This window comes from Poromitra crassiceps (genome assembly GCF_964638095.1).
Source record: "Poromitra crassiceps genome assembly, chromosome: 3".
Classification (NCBI taxonomy): Eukaryota; Metazoa; Chordata; class Actinopteri; order Beryciformes; family Melamphaidae; genus Poromitra; species Poromitra crassiceps.
Genome location: NC_139625.1, coordinates 15,796,081 through 15,817,566, shown reverse-complemented (window position 1 = coordinate 15,817,566; position 21,486 = coordinate 15,796,081). Strand labels below are relative to the sequence as shown.

The 21,486-nt window shown below is 45.9% G+C and overlaps 1 protein-coding gene across 12 annotated transcripts in view; it reads right to left on the bottom strand.

Moving 5' to 3' along the window:
• LOC310773603 (muscleblind-like protein 2a) overlaps window positions 1–21,486 on the bottom strand; it is a 101,466-nt gene that overhangs the window by 16,002 nt on the left and 63,978 nt on the right. For 5 of the 12 annotated variants that reach the window (XM_083633521.1, XM_083633514.1, XM_083633520.1 and 2 more), the window contains exons 2-6: window positions 19,216–19,380; window positions 13,918–14,121; window positions 9,986–10,240; window positions 3,814–3,867; window positions 3,208–3,358 (exon numbers count right to left, since the gene is read on the bottom strand). In XM_083633521.1, coding sequence (XP_083489647.1) covers window positions 3,208–3,358; window positions 3,814–3,867; window positions 9,986–10,240; window positions 13,918–14,121; window positions 19,216–19,380 — 829 coding nt within the window. Of the gene's footprint in view, window positions 1–3,207; window positions 3,359–3,813; window positions 3,868–9,985; window positions 10,241–13,917; window positions 14,122–17,787; window positions 17,838–19,215; window positions 19,381–21,486 lie in introns of those variants that run through there. The other 7 variants (XM_083633525.1, XM_083633522.1, XM_083633524.1 and 4 more) reach the window with 4 other exon arrangements.

The following is a 21,486-nucleotide window of genomic DNA, read 5'->3' as shown; positions in this document are numbered from 1 at the left end:
GAGAGAAAGAGAGAAATGGGTTAATTTAGAGGGAGGAGTACAACAAGGTTAGACAAGGCAAACAAAAAAAAACAAAAAAAAAGCTTGGAGATATACTGTTAAAAACCAACATGCCCGGATGATAAGAGTCACAAGCTCAGCTGCTACTTACAGCGGTGCGGTCAGCCATACAGTGAGTAGTAGAGGACTTTGATACAGTATTAGTGGTACAAAATTGTTTTACATGCAGTTGCAGCCGGATTAAACACAAATCAAACCACTGTATCTGATGGGAGAATCTGTGGCTAGGTTCAGCATGCTGCACAGCTGCTTACATAGGTTTACTGGTCAGTAATATATCAATAATTGATGGCTAGTCAATCACCATGCTACACATGTTTTACACATTTTAAACTACTCCATTCCATATCATTCATTCAAATGCGACGTGATGAACACTTGATTGCTTGGGGGGCCCAATTTCTTGGACATGTATACTTTAAAATGGCAACATGAACACAATTAAATGGCTGCAACTAGTACATTTGTGTAACGTCAGACTCATTTTGATTGGAGTGTGGGAGTGTACAGTACTGTCCAGGAAAAGAGATAGAAGACTAAAGGCCACACTGATCCGTCAGAAAATGGGACAGAATTATAAACGGATAGATGTATGTCGATTGCAGGTTGCAGGGGGCGGTAAGCACCTTGAAGGTGTCAGCGACCCGCCAATAAACCGAGAGAAGAAGAAAGCTGCCGTTAGCTAGCTGTTAGCTCTGTGCGCTACGTTACTAATGTGGCAATATAAAACGCCACTGAAAGAGCAGTTTGATGTAACGGTCAACGAGTTCGAGTCATGCTCTTTCCATAAAGCCCACCAGCTTTGATATCTTGATATTTATAACAATATTGTGGCTCTAAAATAACATTTCTATCGATGTGGGCAACTGTCATGGCGGTGACTTCCGCTCCTCCATTTCCGCTCTGAGAACGCCTCCTCGACTCTGATTGGCTAAAAGGACGGTGACTATCTGTCCATCTGGAAAAAGTTCAGCCCTCTTGAACTTTCTGTCCATCAAACGTATGCAAATTTGCTGGATATGTACGCTTCATCAGTGCTCCACAGACAGACGGACGGCTGTGTTGAAAATGAATGGAAGTGAACAGAGAAATGAAAGTGGACGGACAGACACCACGGATCCGTGTGGCCGCCCACTAAGTGGGGAGTATAACAGAGAGAGGAGAAGTTAGGGGCTGGGAGTTCAGGAGGTTATAGAGCATCACGCAATGTCAGCACAACGAGCTCCACACGCGTCCCGTCACATCTGGGTCCAATAGTATTTGCAAATAATCCTTGGTATTTGGTTTAACGTGCTTAGACTAGCACATGGGTGGGGTTTACTGCATTGGAAGAATTCAGAGAAGTTGCCAGTCACGTCAAAATATGACATTAACCTTCAAACACTCTCCTATGATTGTCTAATATTGTCGGTGCAAATTGTTTTGCACTACGGGGGGGGGGGGGGGGGGGGGGGGGGGTAATCTGATTATAATCTGATTATAATCTGATTATTCACAATAATTATAATTCACAATAATCTGAAAGTGGAAAGTTTCTCTGTGCTCATTGATAAGGCAGATTTCCTACAAGCATGATTTGTGACATCACAAATACTTGGAGCCAATCCCCTGTCCAGTATTCAGCAGTTAAACTAAAAAAAAAAATTAAGAAAATCGACATTTAGATATTTACAGATTTTCTTTTTAATGAGGAAGTCATTTCAAGGATTTTAACAAGATAATTAAATGTGTGTGTGAGAAAACCCATATCAGACACAAATTATTAGTAGAGTATTTTATATACATCTTAAAAAATGACTTCAGTTTTCTTTTTTAACAAACGCTAAGAATGATTTGCAAACAGGAGTGAGGGGCTGCCAGGCATCACACAGCACAGAGAGACAGAGAGAGGAGGTAGAGATGGCCGGAGCTGGGGATAGCAGTCTCATCCTCGTGAGTCCACGCTAATGGATTAGCTGCAGTTAACTCATTTAGTAGGTAACCTGAAGCGCGCCAAGCTCCTGTTAGTTTCTATGCATGAAATAGACAGCGAGAGCGTTTTGTTTGGGGGGTGCGGAATACGGGAACAGGCCTGAATTTCTATGGGAAAATTGGAACCAAATAACTTTTTTTAAATGCATTTGGTTTTTTTTGCCAAAATATCGATGTCTGTCAAGAGAGATTGAACAAGCGCCAAATGGGCTCACAACATTTATTTTCTTCAAAAGGAGCATAGTTTTTCTTCATGTTCCATACCCCCCCCCCCAAATTGGAACCTAAACCTGGTTCTGAATACGAATGAACGGCAGGTCTATCATATCACATCATATCAGCTTTGATTCCTCTGATCACAGCCTATTTGTCCCTCGACACTGCCCTGCCACCTGGCAGTAATGACATGTTTATATAGGCAGGCACTAGATCAAAGTTGATGAATAGGATGGTGAACAGGTGAAGCGTTATCACACACGATCACAACAGAGCTCCCTTTGTGTGTCATTCAAATGAATGCACATGTATAGAGACACTGCGGAGCGCGTCGTCATTCAGAAACCACGCCCAAAACGGGGGCAAACAGAAACCCCCCCTCCAATCCTGGCGTTCTCCTATGTCGCGTGCATGGTTGCGTGTTGCACCAAAAGATCGTATATACGGAAGATGAACACTCCAACTTACTTCCTTGACAGCTAGATCCACATTTTTCTTCTCGCCAATTCTCAATGGCTTCCTTGTTTTGCTCAGGAGTACAAGAAAACTTTAACTGCCGATTTTTTACATTTGTTGTGTGCGCAGCCCACCACACAACAGCTTTTAGCTATGTTTAATTCAAGGAAAATGACGCTGGTCTATGGGAGTGAACGGAGTGATTTCCCCCGTGATGGGCGTGACCTATTTCATGCAGTGTCTCTATAGGAGGAAGCACGTGCTAGTCTACAACTCTCCCCAGATCGGCAGAGGGGGTGGAGCAACGACCGGGACAGTAGGGGAAATTGGCCGACTACAATTGGTGAGGAAATGGCAACTTGATTAAAAAAAAAAGATAATTAGGTTCTCTCACTTAGGGATGAGAAATTCCCGAAATCCCCCAGCATAGTAGACGACGAAGCACATTCAGTGTGTGTCTGTGTGTTTCTGTGCGTACAGACACGTATTTGGACGTGCTCTTACCTGTGGGAAAGAAAGCAGGCTGCTGGAGCTGTGCGTTGGCCAGAGCCTGCTGGTAGTGCAAAACACTGGGGTTGAACAGCGAGCTCACGCCGTTGCTCTTCTCAAGTGCTGCTCTCTTTGGTAGGGGCTGGAGGACACCGTGGGGGAAGGCCTGGCCGGGGGGGGGGGACGCACAGTAGAGGGTGAGGTGATTTCAACCGTATCATTAAGAGACGTCAACACTGCCACTTTGTATCTGTCATTTATCTGTAATCTGTTATTTGGCTATGCACAGCACAACAGGGTAAACAATGGAAACTTGCTGTAACTATCACAAGGACAATGAGGAACTACACCATAGCAAGGCAATCATCAACAATGCACTTAGGGAAATAGTGTGCTAGCTGGAATTAATTTAACATTACGTGGTAGTTGTTAATTACGTCAATGTACAGTACACTACAATCCATAATTGCCACTGGTGATTATCAATGGTGTAGAAATACATATATTTACAGTGTCTTACAGGGTTTCACAAAAACAAAAGAGCCAACTTAAATTTTGTGAGTGGCTACAGTACAATTAAAGAAAGCTACATGCAAAGCAAAAGGTGAAAGGTCAAAGTACCAGGTCTACAGTTGCCTCGAGGGGTCGCTTCATTGCTTTGGCAGTCGACTGAGTCTTTTATTAGCAGGCAGCGAGCACATGATGGCAGTGGGCCAATGGGATTCAAGCGTATTAACATACAGGTAACAGCAAGCAGAGGTGCGTCATGGGGGACAGCATTGCATTGTGGGTAGGTGAGAAGGAAAAAAACAAAAACAAAAATAATCTGAATGCAAGTATACCACATACAAAACAATAGGCATGCACATAAACAAAAAATTGTTTTGTTTTGTTTACTTTAAAGAAACATTGCTACTTTTTGAATTAGTACAAAAGCAAAAAAAAAAAAAAAAAAAGCATCTACATTAACCTTCGGTAAAAAAAAGAAAAAAGCAAGATTCTATGATGTACTTAAAACTACTGGGAAAGCATTTTAGTAGTAATGTGAACTATTTCTGAACAGGAAAATCAGGTCTTTTAACATCTACGCAACAACAAAATCTAGTAGGGTAAACACAATTGATACTGACTATAGATATTGGACTGAAACCTTACATGAGATCTGAACAGGTGCTCTGCAGATTTCAAAGTAAGGATATTCAGCCAAAACTACAATCCTATACACACACAATCATTACAGTGCTCCTTGTGTACTCTCTCTCTCTCTCTCTCTCTCTCTCTTTGGGGCATGTTCAGAAACAGAAAGCCTGAGAAGTGACTTAAACAACCACAACAGACTGGGATGTGAGTGACCTCTCCAGTTATTTAGCCCCGCCCTCACAACTGGCTGTAAGTACTGGACACATAGAGCACAGCGCAGGAATGAGTCCGGAGGTATACTTCCAGGTTCCCTTAAAGAGGAGAAGTGAATGGGGTTTTAGAATGGGGATTTCACTTAAATGCATGACATAAGGTCCTGTGGTTAACAAAAGTTTATGGGAACGCAAATTTGGGTTCAGCAGGATAATCTTCACAAACGTGAAACACTTTCATGACTTTTGGTAACGTAAATGTGTCTTTTAGAAAACTCTTCAAAAGGCATAAAAGTGATTCACGTCCGTGAAGATTATCCTGCTGCTGAACCCAAATCTGCGCTCCCATAAACTTTTGTTAACCACAGACCTTATTTTATGCATTTAAGTGAAATCACCATTCTAAAACCCCATATACTTTTTTCCCCTGACCAACCAAAATGGTGGCGATTTCCGGTGAAGCCTTACAAAAAGACGTCCTCCCTGCGGTACTCTATTTGTGCGGGCAGGTTCAACCACAGATAAACACTATGACAATGTGAGAGACTGATGGGGGGTGCTGCCCCCCCTCGTGTCAGGTTAACCCGACATTTTAGCCATCACATCCTTGTCTGTAGTGGTGTGTCGCTTCACGACGTGGCATCTCGTCTAGTGCTCCATATATCCTGCACAGTTAAGTGACAACTCCTCAAAGCAATACTACTGCACCATGAGGAGGGAATGTGTTAGTGTGATCAATGAGCTCGAGGAAGTGACACAGTGTGAGGTGACAATTTCTTAAGTCGTAATTCAATCACAGAATGTGGAGCTCTGTTTATTCTTATATTCCTCCTAGATCCAACTAACAGATAAATACGTCTTACTTTACAATCTAGGGGGCGATTGAATAACACACAGATGTGGTTTATATACCATTATCAGTACGGAGCCAGCCTAGCAGGGTTAACGTTAAGCTTCATCAATAAATGTTAGGCGAATGATTTAAGCTTCCCGTGTTATTTCAGGCTATGCTACTTTCTAAAATGCAATATACTACATATTACTAGTTACTTTCATTTGAAAGTAATACGTTACTTTACGATATTACCGTTTGTGTAGAGTAACTCGTTACTTATTGCACTACTTTTGCATTACCGGTACTTTCACCAAAATAACTGCAGTAGCAGAATGACATCGCCGCCCCGGAACCATCCCGAAAAATTATTTAAACCGTCCCGAAGTCAGTGTAAACCGTCCAAAATTCTAAATGTTATCCATTTCCTTTGTTATTGTCATCTATAGTGGTTATTTGCATTAAAAACACACAATTTGATTAGGAAATTATTGTATCTTTATTTAAATCACTCGCTCACTTTGTTTATCTTTAAGTTGAATGTTTTGCGTTAGGAGGGCAACCTGACAAGCCCTTATGTTGTTGTTGTTTTTGTTCCTCCTGCACATTTATTTTTATTGTCTTCTCTTTCCAATCAATATGTACTGTATATATTCTGTTTCCTTTTTAATCTATCATGTATTGATTTGTTTTATTACTATTATTATGTGCAATAAACTAAACTAAACTAACTCAAACTAAATATGTGTTTGGATTTAAAAAAGAAATCGAATCTCAATTTGTAACCGGTATAATATTACTGAAATCCTAGTGGTAATAAGTTACCGAGTCACTGCTAAAAGTAATATATTACATGTAATATGTTACTTTTGTAATGGGTTACTACCCCCCAACACTGGTTTTCATTATTCCAATATTGCGTTTGCATGAAACATTTGATGGCATTGCTGAAAGACAGAAAAAGATGACAGATGTGGCGAGCTAAGGAGCCCATGCACAAGCCTCTTGCCTCAATCATGTATGTGGATCCTCTAGCCGCTGTATCCTACTAAAGAGCAACAATGCACGGCTGATGTAACTGCCGTGTTAACGGGCGGAAACATGATGTTTGGTTCAAATGGGAGATGGTCTATTAAAGTGACACGAAAGGCAAAGATGACTGCATTCCACTTGCAATGAGGGTAGGAGGTCACAGCGAGGCAGGCAACAGAGAATGTGGCACTGACAGGAACAACATTACATGAACACGAGGCTCTTCTCACTGCAGCTGGATCAGTTCATATATGATGTTATCTGCAATAAACGTCAGTCTTGGGCAAAAGCCTATTTGTTTTAGTGTACGGAGAAAAAAAAGGTGAATTATAGATGGTGATACGATCTACTTGAAGCAGTATAGTGCAAAGTCTTTATGAGCTTTGATAAAAGCGCATCAGTATACGCTCAGGGCTGGGAGAAAATTGGTTGGAAGGTGCTGACTAAACAACTCTTTGTCCTGAGGTTATAACCCCCCCCCCCCCCCCCCCCCCCCCCGCCTCACCTCTAGCACAGCTCATAACTGTTAAGTGGTAAATTGAGAATTGGGTCATAAAGTAGATAAACTGGGTCATATGAGAAACACAGAAGCATGGGGTATGGGAGTGTGAGGACTATGCGCTAGCAAGGTTGGCTCCGACTCCAGTTGTTTGACGGTAGGGCTGTGCAATAAAATCGATGCGATATATCGCAATACTGTATATCGCAATATTTTTACTGTATCGATATTTCAGAAAAATATCACGATATATTGTCGCTTCTGCCACGGGGTGCCAACGTTAATTTTGTCAATTTAAAACATAACTCTGCATGTAAAGAAAGTCGCAGTTTGTCGTCAAACTGAAACGTAGGGGTTAGTTTCGTATAGAAACTACATAGCTCGTCGTGGAAGCTCGTGGCATGTCGCCAGTCTTCAGCTTTGCCGGTAGAGAAAGTGACGTCACTTAGTGTATGTAGTCTTTGTGATTTATAATTTATAGTGCAACAGTTTGGCGACAAACTGCGACTTTCTTGACATGCAAAGTTACATTTGAAATTGACAAAATTTACGTTGGCACCCCGTGGCACAATTCAAACGGGATCAAAAAAGTAACGTTATTCTCCGTTCCACGCCATTCATATTTTTCCAGTGCTCGTACAGGGAGAAAAGCAGGAAGTGACGTTTCACTTTGCCTCTCTATTTGACGGTGCATCGTTTTACCTCACATGGCTTTTCACAGTCGTTTTAAGGCACTCGGCGTATCTTTGAGACAATAACGCTGACAGTTCAGCATCAGGTTTTAAGTGACGACTTGGACTCTCTCAGGCTTTATTCGATTCATGAATGTCCCATTTTTCGGTCGAGCTTTTCCCGTTTTCGCGCCCGTTATCGTCACGCGCGCCCGCCGACAACCTGCGCTTACAGTCACCTTATCATCGTTACACGCGCGCGCCGACAACCTGCACTTACAGTCACCTTTATCACCCGCACTGTGGAGGAAGAACAGGGAGAGAGCAAGCAGCGATGGAGCAAGCCAATGAGAGCGAGGTATGTGCCACGCGAAAAGCATGCCCATGCCATGGAGGGGGGGGGGGGGGAGGGGGGTGGAGTCAATCAGCACATTGGCGCAGTAAAAGGCGTGTGAGTGCAGCAGCCAAACCACCATTCAAAAGAAGCTGCTTAGCGCCTGGGGGAGGGTGGGGCCAAGCCAAGACACACCATCTACTGCCAGACTGTCTGTCTGTCTGTCTGTCTGTCTGTCTGTCTGTCTGTTTGTCTGTCTGTCTGTCTCTCTGTCTGTCTGTCTGTCTGTCTGTCTGTCTGTCTGTCTGTCTGCCTGTCTCTCTGTCTGCCTGTCTCTCTGTCTCAGTCTCTTCCTCGTTAGGAGGATGTGTCCAACTAAAGGCGGAGGAGGGTAAACCCCGCCCATGATGCCACCCTGGGCCACACGCTCTCATCCATCTCTCTGATTCAATTTGCACTGATCTGCAGAGAGGCGCACTTATCATTGAGAGCAGAGTGTGTGTGTGTGTGTGTGTGTGTGTGTGTGTGTGTGTGTGTGTGTGTGTGTGTGTGGAGGGGAGGAGGGGGGGGGGGACGCGCCAGCACATTGTCTTTGTATGAACCAAGGGCATTGGAAAATAAAAGGGGACTCTGCGGCGAGATAATAACAGATTGTTGTGGCGGCATTGTACTGATGCGTTTAGGTCTCACTAAAGCCTGTTTATTGTATACAATGGCCTCGATCACTTTGGGAGGAGTATTGTTAGTGAATTGTATACAGGAAGAGAGGGGGGGGGGCACTAGAATAAACCAGCAAAGGCGGGTATATGTTTGATACAGTAATAAAGCAGTGCTCCACATTTTATGTTACTGTGTGGGTAACTTGTAATTACATTACATGTGTGTGTTGTTCCCTGAGCCTATGGGTGCTATTAAATGGGAGAGAGCAACGTTAACTGGTACAAAGTTGCTCAAATTTGATCTCTGAACCCCCTCGAGTTCATTGAAAGACACCGGGGGTGATGATGATGATTACAAATTTGCAGCGCAGTGAGTGCGCGGCTCCGGTCAATTAGTTCTGCTACTACATTACTGTTGGTTCATATGCTCCCGGACACACAGCCTATCGACGATATCGACTCGTTGTTTGAGTCAGGTAGCGTAGCGGTACCAAGATAGCTAGGTAGAGGCAGCGTTGTACCGGAAACCCCTCTCCGAATATGTCTCTTCATTATTAGAGTGTGAATAAACAGAGTCTACACACAGTGTGTCTACTTGCTCCCTCCACTACCGTAAAACCTCCAATAGCAACACGTCGGCTTCATTCGCTGCAACATAAAAGCCTCCCAGGCTATTGCAAGAAAGTGGCCCAAGCGTTTATTGGAAGTTTCATGGTATATAGATATATAGCCTATATATCTATATTATATATATCTATATTATAGGGCCTATAATAGAGGCCCGATCCACTAGCCTTGCTATCCCATCCAGACCTTACAAGCTCTTGCCTTGTCAGTCTGAGGCCATTTACACCTGGCGCTGACATGCGTTTTCTGTGATCAGATTGCAATCAGATTGTATTTTATCACTTCAGCCTGATTCCATTTACACCTGGCGTTAACATGCATTTTCTGCCATCTGATTGCAATCTGATTGCAATCAGATTGCACAAATGGTTGTCCTCTCAATCCGCATAAAGTTGCTGTATCCAGATTGAGAGGACACATTGCATTTACACTTGTGTTCAATGTGTACACAATGCATCTGACCTGACCACCTCCGGAGGGGGTTTGGCCGATCAGATTGCAATCCATCTTCAATGCGTTTTGGGGGTGTTTACACCTGGCATTTCAAGTGATAAAACACAATCTGATTGCAATCTGATCACAGAAAACGCATGTTAGCGCCAGGTGTAAATGGCCTCTCTGTTCTGAAAAAGGCGAGAACTCGTAAGATCTGGATGTTATCAGATCCGAGACAAAGTGCGTGTGCGTGTGTGTGTGTCTGTGTGTGTGTGTGTTTCCTGGCTTGCTCTACCACTCAGTAGGTGTGTGTGTGCAGTAGGTGGGGGACTTAGCGGTGCAGTGCTCTCACCATGGCGGCGGCGGCGGCCTGCGCGGCCACGGCCGTCTGGTTGGCCTGGTGCTGCGCGGCCTTGATCTTGGCCTGCAGGTGGGCGGGCGGGTGGAAGTACTTGCACTTCTCGCGGGAGCAGCGGCTCTTGATGTAGTCCATGCAGACGGTGACCGTGTTGTCGCTGGTGTCGATCATGGGGCTGTCGCTGGGGTGGGCGAAGCGGCAGTCCGTCTCGCCGCGGGCGCAGTTACCCCGCTGGAACTCGCGGCAAACCTGGCGGCGGAGTAGTCGCACAGGCGTGCAGACACACACACACGCGCACGCACAGAGGTAGACAAACAGACACAGATGTGCGCACGCAAAAAAGAAACCACGGAAGCAAACACACGCACGCACGCACGCACACACACACACACACACACACACACACACACACACACACACACACACACACACACACACACACACACACACACACACAGTGAGCACTACAGCGTCTTACAGTACAACTTGTCAGGGCTCTCACACCTTTTAAACATCACATTTTAAGGACTATCCATGACCCCAATTCCCTCAAATTCAAGGACCAACACCACATAGGGACATGGATCAAAACGGTTAAAATAATGACAACATTGAGAATTTGTATAATTAGAACTAGCAGGTTTTATAGCAAGTGCAATTACAAAAGAGAGGCTTGAATGTGTGAACATTTCTCAAGTGCAAATCTCAATTTCTATTCTTGCACAAAACATATACATTCAAGCACTTTCAATGACCCATGTCTATTTTACTGTATAATATCTATTTTCAAAAACTTTCAAGTGCTTGATTTTTCCCCCCCCTGTCTCAAATTCACAAACCTTCAAGGATTTCAAGGACGCGTGGGAACCCTGGCTTGTATTACAGCAGCTATTGACGATCAGGGCTTCTCAGAGCTTTGGACATGCCTTAAAATACTGCATGGACAGCAGGCCAACAAGACCTTCAATCAACACGTAACCAAAATAGGCATGTGTGAGGAACCCAAACGACTCTGGAATCGCTGAAGCAGGTAGTGTTCATCTGTTCAGAGTCATGGGCGTAATCACAGGGGGACCTGCTTGTCACTTGCAATCTGGGACTGAGAGGCGCACGCACGCACGCACACACACACACACACGCACACACACGCGCACACACACAACAACATGAGTGCGTGCGCACACATGCCGGCGTTGTGTGGGAGTGTGTACGTGTCTCAGAGGGATACTGTTTCATTAGGGCCAACTTCGTTCAGTTGCTAAGTGATAGCTCTCACAGAGAAAAACACATACAGGCAGGCACACACCTACGCATCACCCCCAGGTCTTGGGGAGATTATTGTTTATCTTCACAAATGCGGTGGGGGGGGGGGGGGGCAGGGGGGGGGTCTCTTTCACAATTACCGAGCTATTCTCATTCAGGGGAGACGTGGTTTTGCCGGGGGCAGATCAGTTAAAGTTGTTGTAATTGCCCCACTCCAACTGTAGCAGTCAAGCAAATACCACAGTAGATACTGAGCAACATTTCAAATTAAATCACTGGAGTTTCATGTAGTCTAAATTCTAGTCTGTTTGCCAATGGTAAAAAAAAAAGGCTTTTCAGAAAAGAAAATAATTTCTGTTCTCAAAACGAATAAATGCTACATCTACACAGAACGTCTTCGCTACCTCTACCTTAATGTAATGAAGATATATACTGTACATGACTTACATACAATAGTGAGTGAGAGGATCACAGTTTTGTGACATATATATATAGTGTGTGTGTGTGTGTGTGTGTGTGTGTGTGTGTGTGTGTGTGTGTGTGTGTGTGTGTGTGTGTGTGTGTGTGTGTGTGTGTGTGTGTGTGTGTGTGTGTGTATATATATATATATATATATTTTTTTTTTTTTTTTTTTTTTTGGTATGTTTTAGCCTGAATTGTTTAGCTGGGCCTTTTGAAGCCAACCTGAAAATTTTAATTCTTCAGGTCATTAATTATTAATTATCTGCCAGTGAAATGGAATGATCTCATAAACCCAGAGTATCCCTTCAGGTTGTGATATAATTTATACAACAGATAGTTTCATCTAAGAAATCTGTGCAGAGGTCAAATATGTCTTCTGATCTGTTCAGAGGTCAAAGATGTCTTCTGATCTGTTCAGAGGTCAAATATGTCTTCTGATCTGTTCAGAGGTCAAAGATGTCTTCTGATCTGTTCAGAGGTCAAAGGTGTCTTCTAATCTGTTCAGAGGTCAAAGATGTCTTCTGATCTGTTCAGAGGTCAAAGATGTCTTCTGATCTGTTCAGAGGTCAAATATGTCTTCTGATCTGTTCAGAGGTCAAATATGTCTTCTAATCTGTTCAGAGGTCAAAGATGTCTTCTGATCTGTTCAGAGGTCAAATATGTCTTCTGATCTGTTCAGAGGTCAAATATGTCTTCTAATCTGTTCAGAAGTCAAAGATGTCTTCTAATCTGTTCAGAGGTCAAATATGTCTTCTAATCTGTTCAGAGGTCAAAGATGTCTTCTGATCTGTTCAGAGGTCAAAGATGTCTTCTGATCTGTTCAGAGGTCAAATGTGTCTTCTGATCTGTTCAGAGGTCAAAGGTGTCTTCTGATCTGTTCAGAGGTTAAAGATGTCTTCTGATCTGTTCAGAGGTCAAATATGTCTTCTGATCTGTTCAGAGGTCAAAGATGTCTTCTGATCTGTTCAGAGGTCAAAGATGTCTTCTGATCTGTTCAGAGGTCAAAGATGTCTTCTGATCTGTTCAGAGGTCAAAGATGTCTTCTGATCTGTTCAGAGGTCAAAGATGTCTTCTGATCTGTTCAGAGGTCAAAGATGTCTTCTGATCTGTTCAGAGGTCAAATATGTCTTCTGATCTGTTCAGAGGTCAAAGATGTCTTCTGATCTGTTCAGAGGTTAAATATGTCTTCTGATCTGTTCAGAGGTTAAAGATGTCTTCTGATCTGTTCAGAGGTCAAAGATGTCTTCTGATCTGTTCAGAGGTTAAAGATGTCTTCTGATCTGTTCAGAGGTCAAATATGTCTTCTGATCTGTTCAGAGGTCAAAGATGTCTTCTGATCTGTTCAGAGGTTAAATATGTCTTCTGATCTGTTCAGAGGTTAAAGATGTCTTCTGATCTGTTCAGAGGTCAAAGATGTCTTCTGATCTGTTCAGAGGTCAAAGATGTCTTCTGATCTGTTCAGAGGTCAAAGATGTCTTCTGATCTGTTCAGAGGTCAAAGATGTCTTCTGATCTGTTCAGAGGTCAAAGATGTCTTCTGATCTGTTCAGAGGTCAAAGATGTCTTCTGATCTGTTCAGAGGTTAAAGATTTCTTCTGATCTGTTCAGAGGTCAAATATGTCTTCTGATCTGTTCAGAGGTCAAAGATGTCTTCTGATCTGTTCAGAGGTCAAAGGTGTCTTCTAATCTGTTCAGAGGTCAAAGATGTCTTCTGATCTGTTCAGAGGTCAAAGATGTCTTCTGATCTGTTCAGAGGTCAAAGGTGTCTTCTAATCGAGTTTGATGGCTGCTACGCCAACCCTTATGGCAACCAGGGAGCTAGTTAGGGCTTTTTATCATTTTTCCTGCTTGCTTTTTATGTTGTGTATATGTTGTGTATATGTTGTGTATATGTTGTGTACACTACTTTGAAGAAAACTCTTCAGACAGTACACATGTAGCTACTGGTAACTACTGTATAAATACACATAATACCCTTGAGGACATTTTCCACTGTAATTATGCTGTGGTACTGCAAAAAATCCTGGGCTGCATCTCGTACAGATCGCACAACCATCGTACTCATAATCAGAGTGAACCACGCCTGGCTGTCGGGTATTACTGCCATAATGATACTTGGCGAGCTCGGAGGGAACATTAGCTATGATGGATTGGCCGTCAAGCTCGTCTGAGAGGAGGGAGTGTTGTGATTGGGTGGTTCACCTCCAGTTTGTCGGTGCGCAGCAGCTTCTGATTGGAGGAGGAGCCTTGGTTGACGGAGATGGGCGGGCTGCCCGGGACGATGAGGGGCGAGCTGGGCAGGATGTCGCTGGGCACCAGGCCCATGCTGTGGGACATGGGGGTCAGGTAGGGCGTGTAGCTCAAGCCCCCACCGGAGCCCAGGCCCTGGTTCATCTGGAACGTCTGCTGTGGACAGAGAGGAGAGAGGGTTTACCAACAACATCTCTCCTCATTTAACCAGCACTGTTCACACGGTCATATTGATGCAGACTGCATCAATATGGGTACACCTCATCTGAAGATTAAGATGAATTTCTGTCATTTCTTTTTTCCTCTTTTTCTCCCAATTGGTCATGGCCAATTTCCCCTGTATAAGCAGGCCCGGCTCCGGCACATTGCTCCACCCCCTCTGCCAGATCGGCAGACTCTCACACGTCTCCTCGGATGCATGTGGAGTCGCCGGCCGCTTCTTTTCACCTGACAGCGAGGGGTTTCACCGGGAGGACGTAGCGCAAGTGGAGGAACATGTTAATCCCCCCCAGTTCTCCTCCCAGCTGAACAGGCACCCTGACCGACCAGTGGAGGCACTAGTGCAGCGACCAGGGCACATGTCCGGCTTCCCACCCGCAGACACGGCCAATATTGTGTCTGTAGTGACGCCCGACCAAGCCGGTGGTACCAACGGGGGGCGCGAACCTGCGGCCCTCGTGTTTGCAGGCGAGGGAATAGACGGCTACACCACCCGTACGTACGCTGTCATTCTTTCACATATTTTTCAATTTAACACTCTTCTTTCCTTTTAGCATGATTAGAATGTTAGATGGCCGGAAAGAGAGAAATGTGTGGTGATGGAGAGGGTGGGACAGGGGGAAGCAGGGACAGAGATAGAAAGACTAATGGCTCATTTCCACCACATCTAACAGCACAGTACGGCTCTTACTCTTACCTGGCCTTACTCGTCTCTACTTAGATATAGTAGATAGATAGTATATAGTATATATATATAGATATACTATATACTATATACTATATCTACTTAGATATAGTAGATAATATAGTATATAGTATATTTAAGCAATATAGCATGAGAGCCAGTGTGTTGTGGCAAATATATCCCGCTGATCAGCTGTTATCCCACGAGGCCGCAGGCCGAGTGGGATAACTGCTGAGCACCGGGATATATGCCACAACACACGCAGCTCGAGTGCTATATTGCTTTTATAAAACTGTTTCCAAGTATGATAATATAATAATAATAATAATACTATAAGTCCGACTGGCATGGCATTCTGATAGAGTCAGTTGAAACACTACTGTAAGGCGGGACCTCTAGCAAGAAGATAGACGTGCGGGTGATTTGATTGGATCGTTCTGGAGACTGAAGTTGACATTGGCCAATCCTGGCGCTTGCTGAGAAGCTGAGAGCTATCTGCAAAGCCCGACACGCAGCTCGAGCGCAGCGCTGCATTCTCAGCGCTTGCTGAGAAGCTGAGAGCTTTCTGCAAAGCCCGACACCAACTAACGTTACGGGGTTAAATGCGGGGTTAACAGCCTTTTTTTTGCAAAGAAGACATTAGCCCGCGTCTATTCTTGTACAAAACATAATTTTCTGCGAAGTATTAGTAAAGTTATAAGCGAAGATCGATTCACAAGGATCTGACAGCTGTCTCCGCCATTTTGTTTTTTCTACATTGTCATTTGAGGTAACCAAAGCCTTTTAGTGGCCATGGCCATGGGTTATGAGAGTGGGTTACGGTATTTATACAATGGCTGTGAACCAATCAGATTGCTTGATTTGAGAGAGCCGTTTTATAAATATAGATATACTATATACAATATAGACTTTGCTTCCACAGCAAGTTTACTCGCCTCTGCCCACACCTGGTCATCATAGCGACCGCATATCTGCCCTCCGCCCATAGCCCAAGTAGGCTATAACGTATAACGTTAAAATTAAATCCATACACGGAACTTTTAAACTGGTTATGAAATACTGGTGCCTCTAAATGACCTACATGGGCAATGAGACCATCGGCCAGGAGAATGGATATCAATTTGTTGTTATTTACATGCATGCGCTGGGCGGGGGACGGGGGTTACGCTACGGGGAGAAGGGAAGCCACTACCCCGGCGGCCACTCACCAGGCAAGACCGCGGCTTCGCTAAACCCCCGCCTCCGGCCTAGCGGAGCCGACGTAACACACAACTACAAGGGCTTCCTGAGCAGCGGACTTTTTCTCTCTCAAAACAATTTAAAACCACCGTCATGTTAAGGCTGAGCAAGGAGATCGATTTTATTTCACCAGAGCCGAAGCCGGCAACACAAAAAAGACTGATGGAAATAACAGATGAGAAGGTAAAGTCCCACAAACTGGTATCCAGCATTGACAGTAGATACAGTAAACATAGATTCTGCCTGACCAATCAGTCGTCTGCAGTGTTTTCACGTCACCGTATGGTACCGGCTGGAACCTCAACAAAGCAGGGACCAAAACTAGCACGACTCGACCCCGACTCAACCCGGGCTTGTCCAGGTTTTTGATCGGTGGAATGAGACAAATAAGCGAGTCGAGCTGGGCGGGGCCACGCTGATACCAGCGGTGGAAATGGGCCATAAGAGGTGATGGAGAGGGCGGGACAGGGGGAAGCGGGGACAGACATAGAAAGACTTAAGAGGAGTGAAAGTGTAGATAGAAAGGGGGACCAAGGAGAGAGACAAAAAAAAGGGATTGTTTTAACCTTTATTTATCCCGGGGAAAGTTTGCTGAGCAGGCATGTTCTTTTTCAGCAACGCCCTGCTTCTGATGCAGTTCAACACATTCACACCTGGCAGCTGCCCAGTACAACCACAGTCTATCTTGGCTGCCGAGCAACTCCGAGAGAACCGCCGGGAGCCTAAGTGCTTTGCTCAAGGGCATCTCAACAGCTCTTGTGGGAGGGGAAAGGTGTCGACAGCCAGTGAGGTCATTTGACAACAGGCAAAGCGGAGGGGATAGATAAGAGCGAAGTAACTAATAGCAACCTGTATCAATAAAAGACTTGTCATCACTTGTCAGTCAGAGCTTGTGCCGAGGCCACATGACTGAGAGAAATGATGCTGGCATGAAGGCTAACTGCACTCAAAGCAAAATGTCCTTCTATCCATCTAAAAGGCGGGACCATCCATGCGTGTGTCCTTTGCGCATCTCGAGAACCGTTCGTCGGATCGACTTCGAACTCGGCGGGTACGCTGCTGGGGACCCGACTGAGTCCAGTGCCGAATTCTGTGTGATTCAACCGATTGAAAGACGGTTTTGATGTGGAAAGTCAAACCCGCCGCAAACTGAGCATGCTCCGAACATGGGTTTGCGCCCAAGTCAAAACCGGCAACAACTGAGCATGCTCGGAACGATCCAGGACTTCAGTCATAGATAGACATTGTGACATCATCGGTGATGTCATAAATCCTTCCCTGCAGATCGAGGCTGTACGTAGGACTGTTTGTGTAACCGCACTCAGTAAGTGAAAGTCCAACACGGTGAGTGAGTGAACGGGCACTGCACTACTTTTAGCAAATCCATGATGTCAAAACATGACAGTTGTGAGAATGTGACACCTCTATACAGTATGCCTAATAATAACAACAACCCCTCAAAACACACAAATATGAAATGAGCGATATATTGTAATAATAAGTTGGAAATACTTAAAAAGGCTGACGCAACTGTTTGAGTTGGTGTGTTGGAACAGGAACTACGCCCATCTTTTTACAGTGGCAGCTTATAACAACAGAGTTCACACAGGCTATTTTCCTAGTGACTCATAGAAATTGCCGGGTGAATTCCCATAAGAGCGGGCGGGGCCAGCACTAACCACAGGCTGCATGGTGGTGCCGGGGATCATGAACTGCATCTGTTGGGCCAACATGGCGGCGCACTAACCACAGGCTGCATGGTGGTGCCGGGGATCATGAACTGCATCTGTTGGGCCAACATGGCGGCGCACTAACCACAGGCTGCATGGTGGTGCCGGGGATCATGAACTGCATCTGTTGGGCCAACATGGCGGAGCACTCACCACAGGCTGCATGGTGGTGCCGGGGATCATGAACTGCATCTGTTGGGCCAACATGGCGGAGCACTAACCACAGGCTGCATGGTGGTGCCGGGGATCATGAACTGCATCTGTTGGGCCAACATGGCGGAGCACTAACCACAGGCTGCATGGTGGTGCCGGGGATCATGAACTGCATCTGTTGGGCCAACATGGCGGAGCACTCACCACAGGCTGCATGGTGGTGCCGGGGATCATGAACTGCATCTGTTGGGCCAACATGGCGGAGCACTCACCACAGGCTGCATGGTGGTGCCGGGGATCATGAACTGCATCTGTTGGGCCAACATGGCGGAGCACTCACCACAGGCTGCATGGTGGTGCTGGGGATCATGAACTGCATCTGTTGGGCCAACATGGCGGAGCACTCACCACAGGCTGCATGGTGGTGCTGGGGATCATGAACTGCATCTGTTGGGCCAACATGGCGGCGCACTCACCACAGGCTGCATGGTGGTGCTGGGGATCATGAACTGCATCTGTTGGGCCAACATGGCGGAGCACTCACCACAGGCTGCATGGTGGTGCTGGGGATCATGAACTGCATCTGTTGGGCCAACATGGCGGAGCACTCACCACAGGCTGCATGGTGGTGCCGGGGATCATGAACTGCATCTGTTGGGCCAACATGGCGGAGCACTCACCACAGGCTGCATGGTGGTGCTGGGGATCATGAACTGCATCTGTTGGGCCAACATGGCGGAGCACTCACCACAGGCTGCATGGTGGTGCTGGGGATCATGAACTGCATCTGTTGGGCCAACATGGCGGCGCACTCACCACAGGCTGCATGGTGGTGCTGGGGATCATGAACTGCATCTGTTGGGCCAACATGGCGGAGCACTCACCACAGGCTGCATGGTGGTGCCGGGGATCATGAACTGCATCTGTTGGGCCAACATGGCGGAGCACTCACCACAGGCTGCATGGTGGTGCCGGGGATCATGAACTGCATCTGTTGGGCCAACATGGCGGAGCACTCACCACAGGCTGCATGGTGGTGCCGGGGATCATGAACTGCATCTGTTGGGCCAACATGGCGGAGCACTCACCACAGGCTGCATGGTGGTGCCGGGGATCATGAACTGCATCTGTTGGGCCAACATGGCGGAGCACTCACCACAGGCTGCATGGTGGTGCCGGGGATCATGAACTGCATCTGTTGGGCCAACATGGCGGAGCACTCACCACAGGCTGCATGGTGGTGCCGGGGATCATGAACTGCATCTGTTGGGCCAACATGGCGGCGGCCGTCTTCTGTTGGATCAGGTTGTTTCGCCCGTTGATCTCTAGCTGGGTCTTCAGGTGAGCGGGCGGGTGCAGGTATTTGCAGTTCTCTCGCGTGCATCGGCCCTGGGCGAGAGACAGAGAGTGGAGACAGAGAGTGTGGAGAGAGAGAGAGAAACTCATTATTATTATAGTCCTGTTTGAGAAGAACTTGAGTTATCTCGTCAACAGCATGAAGTCAGATGAGACAAACAAACACAAACACATCCAGTATTATTCTGTGTGTGGAGAGAATGGAGATGCAAATCTAGGGTCAGTGAGGTGGGGCTTACAGGAGGCTCTGGTGGATGGAGGCAATTACACCGTCAGCCCCAGAGGCTAATAGCCAGCATACAAAAATCCAATATGGATTTCTCCTGGCCGGCGCTTATTGTGAGGAGGGCGGGCGGAGGAGAGAGGGGAGAGGTCAGGAGGGAGCGACACCGTGAAGGTCAGAGTAGAGTCTTGGAGAGGAGATGAGAGCCGGAGGAGAGGAGGAGGTGGGCGAACGTGAGTGGTAGGGCTGGGGCGATATGGACCAAAAATCTGATCTCTGTATTTTCAGGCTGAATGCCGTGATATATGATATATACACGATATATGTCTTTTCTAACGACTGGGCTAATTGTTCGGTTGTAAGTCAAAGCCTCGTGTGAGATGTCACTTTCCTTCCCCCGACTATTGGAGCTTTTGCTAAATATTTACACAATGGGATGTTTGATAAATAATCATCAGTAATGTGGGTATAATGATGAAGAGGGTAAAAGGCAAATAATATAACAGATAAAACAGTCTGGTAAAGTTCAGAAAATGACATCTCTTTACTGTAACGCAGCCTTTCAAACCAGGAAAAGACAACACATATGCCATATCACCATATTACGATATCCAAAATCTAAGACCATATATCCAGTCTCATATCACCATATATCAATATAATATCCATATTGCCCATCAAAGGGAGGGCAGAGGAGAGCGGAGGGAAATGTGATTGAGTCCAGCGTGAGGAAGTCTGCTGTCCAGTCTGAGTCCAGCATGAGGAAGTCTGCTGTCCAGTCTGAGTCCAGCATGAGGAAGTCTGCTGTCCAGTCTGAGTCCAGCGTGAGGAAGTCTGCTGTCCAGTCTGAGTCCAGCGTGAGGGAGTCTGCTGTCCAGTCTGAGTCCAGCATGAGGAAGTCTGCTGTCCAGTCTGAGTCCAGCGTGAGGGAGTCTGCTGTCCAGTCTGAGTCCAGCGTGTGGGAGTCTGCTGTCCAGTCAGTCCCCTCAGTGGCCTGATTAGCAATGTGCCATTGCCCTGCTCACATGAGGATTTAGGACAGAGTTTCCTACTGACCACACAGCGATGCGACCTGACCGAGTAGATTTACTCGAGTACGGTACTCAAGTACAATTCCAAGGTCTTTGATTCATGATATTGAGGCAACTGTCTTCACAACATGTCTCCAGGCAGAGGCTGTCTACCTCTGCCAGTCATATTCATAACATATACAACATGTCTCCAGGCAGAGGCTGTCTACCTCTGCCAGTCATATTCATAACATATACAACATGTCTCCAGGCAGAGGCTGTCTACCTCTGTCAGTCATATTCATAACATATACAACATGTCTCCAGGCAGAGGCTGTCTACCTCTGTCAGTCATATTCATAACATATACAACATGTCTCCAGGCAGAGGCTGTCTACCTCTGTCAGTCATATTCATAACATATACAACATGTCTCCAGGCAGAGGCTGTCTACCTCTGCCAGTCATATTCATAACATATACAACATGTCTCCAGGCAGAGGCTGTCTACCTCTGTCAGTCATATTCATAACATATACAACATGTCTCCAGGCAGAGGCTGTCTACCTCTGTCAGTCATATTCATAACATATACAACATGTCTCCAGGCAGAGGCTGTCTACCTCTGCCAGTCATATTCATAACATATACAACATGTCTCCAGGCAGAGGCTGTCTACCTCTGCCAGTCATATTCATAACATATACGCTAATATGAGCAGTGTGGTGGGTGCAATGATGACCTGGATTACATTAAACAGGGTATGCAGCAGGTGATGATGCTAGCAGGTTGGTGTGCTGAGTAGAGACACTGCCGCTCAACAAGGAGATCCAGATTCAAGGCCCTGCGTCCAGTGTTGGCAAGCATCCGGCCTGCCAAAGTGTGCTTGAGCAGGACACCGAATCCC